At 41.2% G+C, this 5,364-nt stretch overlaps 1 protein-coding gene across 1 annotated transcript in view; it reads left to right on the top strand.

Annotated features, from left to right (window-relative positions):
• Positions 1–5,364, top strand: part of SLF2 (SMC5-SMC6 complex localization factor 2) — a 49,097-nt gene that overhangs the window by 19,786 nt on the left and 23,947 nt on the right. Inside the window, exons 5-7 of the mRNA XM_019502727.1 lie at positions 776–982; positions 1,175–1,968; positions 4,315–4,397. Of these exons, the coding sequence (XP_019358272.1) occupies positions 776–982; positions 1,175–1,968; positions 4,315–4,397 (1,084 nt within the window). The remainder of the gene's footprint in view (positions 1–775; positions 983–1,174; positions 1,969–4,314; positions 4,398–5,364) is intronic.

Genomic DNA, 5,364 nt, shown 5'->3' with positions numbered 1-5,364 from the left:
ACCCAGTCCTCCAGTTTATTTACACAACTAACCCAACAGAACCATAAGCCAACCAGCTGTAACAGAACAATAAGCCTCCCAGCTATATACAAGCAAAAATTTAAAACTTTAATGTAACTTCAATAATTCCAAATTAAGAAAATAACAAACAAGAAATTAGCGTTGATACCTATTTGCTGTAAGTGGAATAAGATCATCTTTCCTTTTTCTAAAGCATGGATTATTACTGTCAAGATGAGCGTATTTTTAAAGCATAGGCAAACTGAAGGACGTGACCCCTAGCTCATATTGAGAGAGACTTTGCTGAGGGATTGTCTCTCTTTTGTAGCATGGGGCGTGAGCCTTTTCTTAGGCTCTTTCAAGCCTATATCAGTTAACTTTCCCTGCTGTTGCTGTCGCAGGACACTGGCAGTCTCCCCTTGCTATTACCTGTGATAGAGTATAAAGGGGTGTCTGGTTTTCTGGGCCTTATGCCTGCTGATTGTGCACGAGGGTTTAAAGTAGTAATTTTGGGGGATCCTTTGGGTAGATGATTGTCTGGCAGTGGGGGGGCTGGATTCAGTGGCCCAGTAGATCCCTTCCTGCCCTGTATTTCCCCCCTAATCTCTGCAGTGTACAGGCCAAGTGAGACAATCGCTGTTTCTGCTTCTCACATTTTATTATCCTAACAACCTCTCCTTCCTTTTTGTTAAGGCACCTTCTGTTGCACAGTTTCAAGTGATTTAAATGTTGTTAGAGTTTTGATGAGTTAACTTTTTCATAATTCTCCCCGTAGATCAATCTTCTGAATCGAAACTGTCGTCAAAACCCAAGGTACCTTCTCCAAACCAATCAGGACAGTCATCTGAAAAACCTGTTAACCTGTTGAAAAGCCAGTCCTTTCCATCACTCTGCCTTAACTCGGAAACTTCTTCTGAACTGTCCAAATGCACAGAGTTTCCTGGAAAAAGAAAACGGGTCTCCGTGGATACGGAAACGAAAAGCTTAGGACAGCCCACTGTACGGGGTTCAGACAAACCTTATTTCCATAGATCTGAACAATGTACAAATGGAAAATCTGAGTGTATAAAACTCATCGAGTTAAAGTCTCCACAGAATGGTATTCTACAACTAGAGAATGCTGCTACTTCAGCCAGAGATGATTTGCCTCTTTCAGAGGACTATCGGGACTTAAATGAAAAAGATAACTCTTCTCCTGTGGATTCACGTTCTGGATGCAGTGCAAGTACAGATGATCAAATGTGTGTTGCAGATTCCAAAGAAAATCATTTGCAAGTAACTTGCTCACAACTCTCTTTGGAAAAGTCTTGTCCTTTTTCTCAAGAAAAAACTGGCATAATGACTTCTCCTCATCAGTTAACAAGAATTCATGCAGACACTGTGTATACAAAAGAAACAAAATGCCTACCACATTCCTCCCAGGTTCAGATGGCCACTGTGTCATCTTTGGTATTGGGTGCTAAGAAAGAGCAAGACGGACTGAGACCAACAGAACCTGTCCTCTGTAAAGCTGGTAATACACAGCATCCCTCAGATTTACACAGAAGCTTTTCTAAATCAAAAAAGAATGGTGAAAAAACCTCAGAAGATGCTTGTAGGCTTCTGAGAGTGGAAATTTCTGAGAAGCCTTTATCTTCAGTAAGGACTGGTAAAAAAAGGGTTGCACGTTCACTGTCTTTTAAAGGTGCATGTTCAGCTAATAACCCTAGCTCTTCACAGTTTTTAAATGAGTTGGACACTGAAAGCCACACAGTAGAGACTTCTGTGCTGAATGGGAATTTAAGGAACAGTTTTGATAGTGAAGATGAGAGTATTGAATGCAATCTGGAAAGTGAAGAAGAAGAAGAAATACTCTTACCACTGCAGGAAATCCTGTCTTTGAGTTCCAAGCCACAAAGTAGAACCCCAGACAGAGCTTGTCTTCAGGATCTTTCACAGGATACCATGTCTCTCTCACCAAAACTTCCTGTAAGTGGCTTAAAAAATTACTGTCTTCTTTTAGAAGTTGACTAATTATGAAAAAGAAGTACCTTTTCTAAATCCGTAAAGTCTGTGCATCTGGCTGTAAAACTGGCTCTTTTAAGTAACTAGACTTAAAAAGAGGTGAGCATCTGTCTCTTTGTTAAACCGCATTTGTTCGTGTAGTATATGAGAGGCTTACAAAAATTACATGGTCAAAAACTTACTTTGTATTTCTTCCCTTCACTTTTCCCTTCCTATAAAAAGGAAGCTTTTTTTTGTTTTTTTGGGGGGGGGGGTGTAGGTGAAGTAAAACTTGACATTTTATATTTTCCTTTTTTCCCAAATGTGGTAAGATCTTTCTGCCGAACCAAGGAAGTTCGTTATTTATGACAGCTGAAAAAACTTACCAGGTTTCAAGAAATTCCCTTTCACGGTTCATTTTAATAGTAGCTGCTGAGTTCAGTGTCTTAGTAGGTCCTGATCTCTGAGGGTGCAGCTTTCTTCAGTGCAGTGCATCTCCTTGCTTTTAAAGGGTGCATTTCCTTGCAGGCGGGGCTTGGTGTGTAGAACTGGTTCTGGAGTCGCTTTTAATTGACAGGTGGAGGGAGAAAGGCATGTGACCCTGATCATACAAGATGCAGGGCTTAGAGAGAAGATAGCGTATAATTGTGTCTTTTAAAATTTAGTTGTTAGTAGCAGAGAATGGCAAATAAGCAGCCCTTTTAAAATTTTATGATGCATAAATGAGGTTTGACTTAAAGGTCTAGTGTAAAGATTTTCCTAATGCAATGTTCCAACCACAGGCTAATATACTTAGGAAAAGCTAAATTTAAATGAATTTTTCCTAAACTTTTTTTTATTAAATAAGACAATCATGACTAGCCTGACTAATTTTTTGTTGTTCTCTGTTTGACTCTTTCAAACCAATTCATCTTGTTGACTGGGTTCTTGGAAGACATCTCAAATCCTGTATATGCAAACATATAATCCCTGGGCACCATAAATTCTGTGTGTACTTCAACCACTTAATTACACAGCTGCATGCTAGGTCAGATGTTTGTGGTACATATACATGACCACAAACCTCTGACCGACATGCATCTGTAGTTAGCAGGCAGCAGAGATGCACTGATCAGGTTGCTCGAGCACTTCCATTACCTCATAATTGTGATTTGTCTTTAGTTTTTTATTAAAGAAAGTGTGCACAAACAAAAAAAATCTCTGACTCCTGAACAGCTCAAAAGCCTTCTTGGGTATACTTTCTACATGGTAATCAAATGCATAACTGCCAAGAGTGCTGCTTCATTTCTTGCAGCACGTTTCTTTGTTATGAAATGTACTACACTTTATAATGTAGCAGGTCCAGGGATTTAGGCTCACTTCTAACCAGCTTTACTGGTCTTCTGGCCTTGCTTAGTGAAAACAGACATAATTCCCCTAGGAAGTAAACAAATATGTGTAATTCTTGAATAGTACATACAACTGTATTGGCTGATGATAAATTTTTCATATAAGGTTTTTAAATAAGGTTGGAGATGATGCACTGGGTACTAGATAAAGACGGATAATTGTGACCATTGCACAAAAAGAACTGAGCTGAGAATAAAACTAAGGGCTGAAATGGTAGACCTATGTTTCATTATATAGACTGCAGCATCTCTTGGGGAGAAGATGTTTCCACTTCCAGCAACTGTGTAATCTGCTAGCTGGGGCTCTTTGTCCTATGTATTTTAATGTAGCTAGGCATTATTCCCCTGCATATGTACAGCCCTTGACACGGCAGGGTCCCATTCTATGACTAGTGCTCCTTGGTTCTACTAGACCTAGTAAAACTTAAATAATTAAATTCCATTGTCAGAAATGACCTGGGTGTCTAAGCTAGGTGTCTTCAGTATAAAAGGGGCACTTCTGCATGTACTCTGAGGGTATGGGAGGCGGCACTTTAATTAGAGCAAGCTGCTCTAAATAAAACACTGCAGCATCTCGTGTATCGGTGTCCCTGTGCTTCAAAATGGTGGCTGGGGCGCTGGAACTAAAGGCTGGCTGGAAATGGAGGTGCCTTGGAAAACATTATGCATCTGGCCCAAACTCCCATTAAAAGTCACTGGGAAGCCTGAAATGCCTCTTGAAAAATCTGGCCATTAAGCTCCAGACTCCCGTTGAAAAAGGAAATGCATTTTAAACCTGCTTATTTTCTGGATCTCATTAACATTTTTATTAGCAAATTAATAAGAATCTGTTCTTGAGCAGGCAGATTAGATTAGGGTTATAGATCCTACTTAGTGTCTGGCAGTGATCCAACTAATAAGACAGTGCCTGTTAAAAATAAGGCTTCTTACTGTTTTGTTACAGCTTCTAAAGCTTACCGTTGCTACTGAAGTGTCTTATGTAAACAGCCTGGAGCATCTTGTGAAGGAGAAAGAAGAATCCAAAAGGTTAGCATGTTTAATTTTTAAGATAAATATGAAGCTGGTGGAGAAAATGTTTATTGGCTGTGAGATCTGAGGTGGCAGAACTGACGGGCGTCAGCTAGTTAAACATGTTCATCAGTTGCTTGCCCCCGCCTGCCTAAACTTGTTTGCAGAGACTACCTGCATGTAAGCAGTTGGCTGATAGATTCATCGTAATAAATACAACCATAGTGTTGGCATATGTTCTTAATGGCCAGGAGGTGTCTCACAACTGCCACAACCAAGATTGAGTATTAGGCATAAAGCAGAAGTACTTTGTTTAGGATTATTACGGTAGCTCCTTCAGAGCCTATTGCTACTCGCATTGATTTAGCCCAGCAGGACTCCTAAAATTTAATTTGTTGGTGTCTGGCAGCATCCGAACTGCCACATCTTGGTGGACAGAATTAGCATCTTCCAAGATAGCCTTGGGGTAAATAAAAGGCATGCTCCAGAATGTGTACAGATGTCACTCTGCAAAGATGAATGAAGTCCTAGCTAGTAAAGTACTTCAATCCACATCAGAATTGACCTCTGGAATCAAGTAACAGAAGAAGGAATAGTTTCATAGTTTCTAGGGTCGGAAGGGACCTGAGCAGATCATCTAGTCCAACCCCCTGCCATGGCAGGAAGAGCACTGGGGTCAAATGACCCCAATAAGGTGGTCATCCAACCTCCTCTTAAAAGCCCCCAGGGTGGAAGCCTGCACCACCTCACTTGGAAGCTGGTTCCACACCCTAGCCGCCCTGACTGTGAAGTAGCGCCTCCTGATGTCCAACTTAAACCTTCCCTCCGCCAGCTTGTGACCATTGTTCCTGGTCACTCCTTGCGGCGCTAGGGGGAACAGGGACTCCCCCAGCACCTGCTGATTTTCCCCCCTAACCAGTTTATAACAGGCCACAAGATCCCCCCTCAGCCTTCTCGTTTGAAGGCTGAACAGGTTCAGGTCCCG

This window comes from Gavialis gangeticus, unplaced genomic scaffold (assembly GCF_001723915.1).
Source record: "Gavialis gangeticus isolate Ggan-Ray unplaced genomic scaffold, GavGan_comp1, whole genome shotgun sequence".
NCBI classification, from domain to species: domain Eukaryota; kingdom Metazoa; phylum Chordata; order Crocodylia; family Gavialidae; genus Gavialis; species Gavialis gangeticus.
This window is presented reverse-complemented; position numbering and strand designations above follow the sequence as displayed.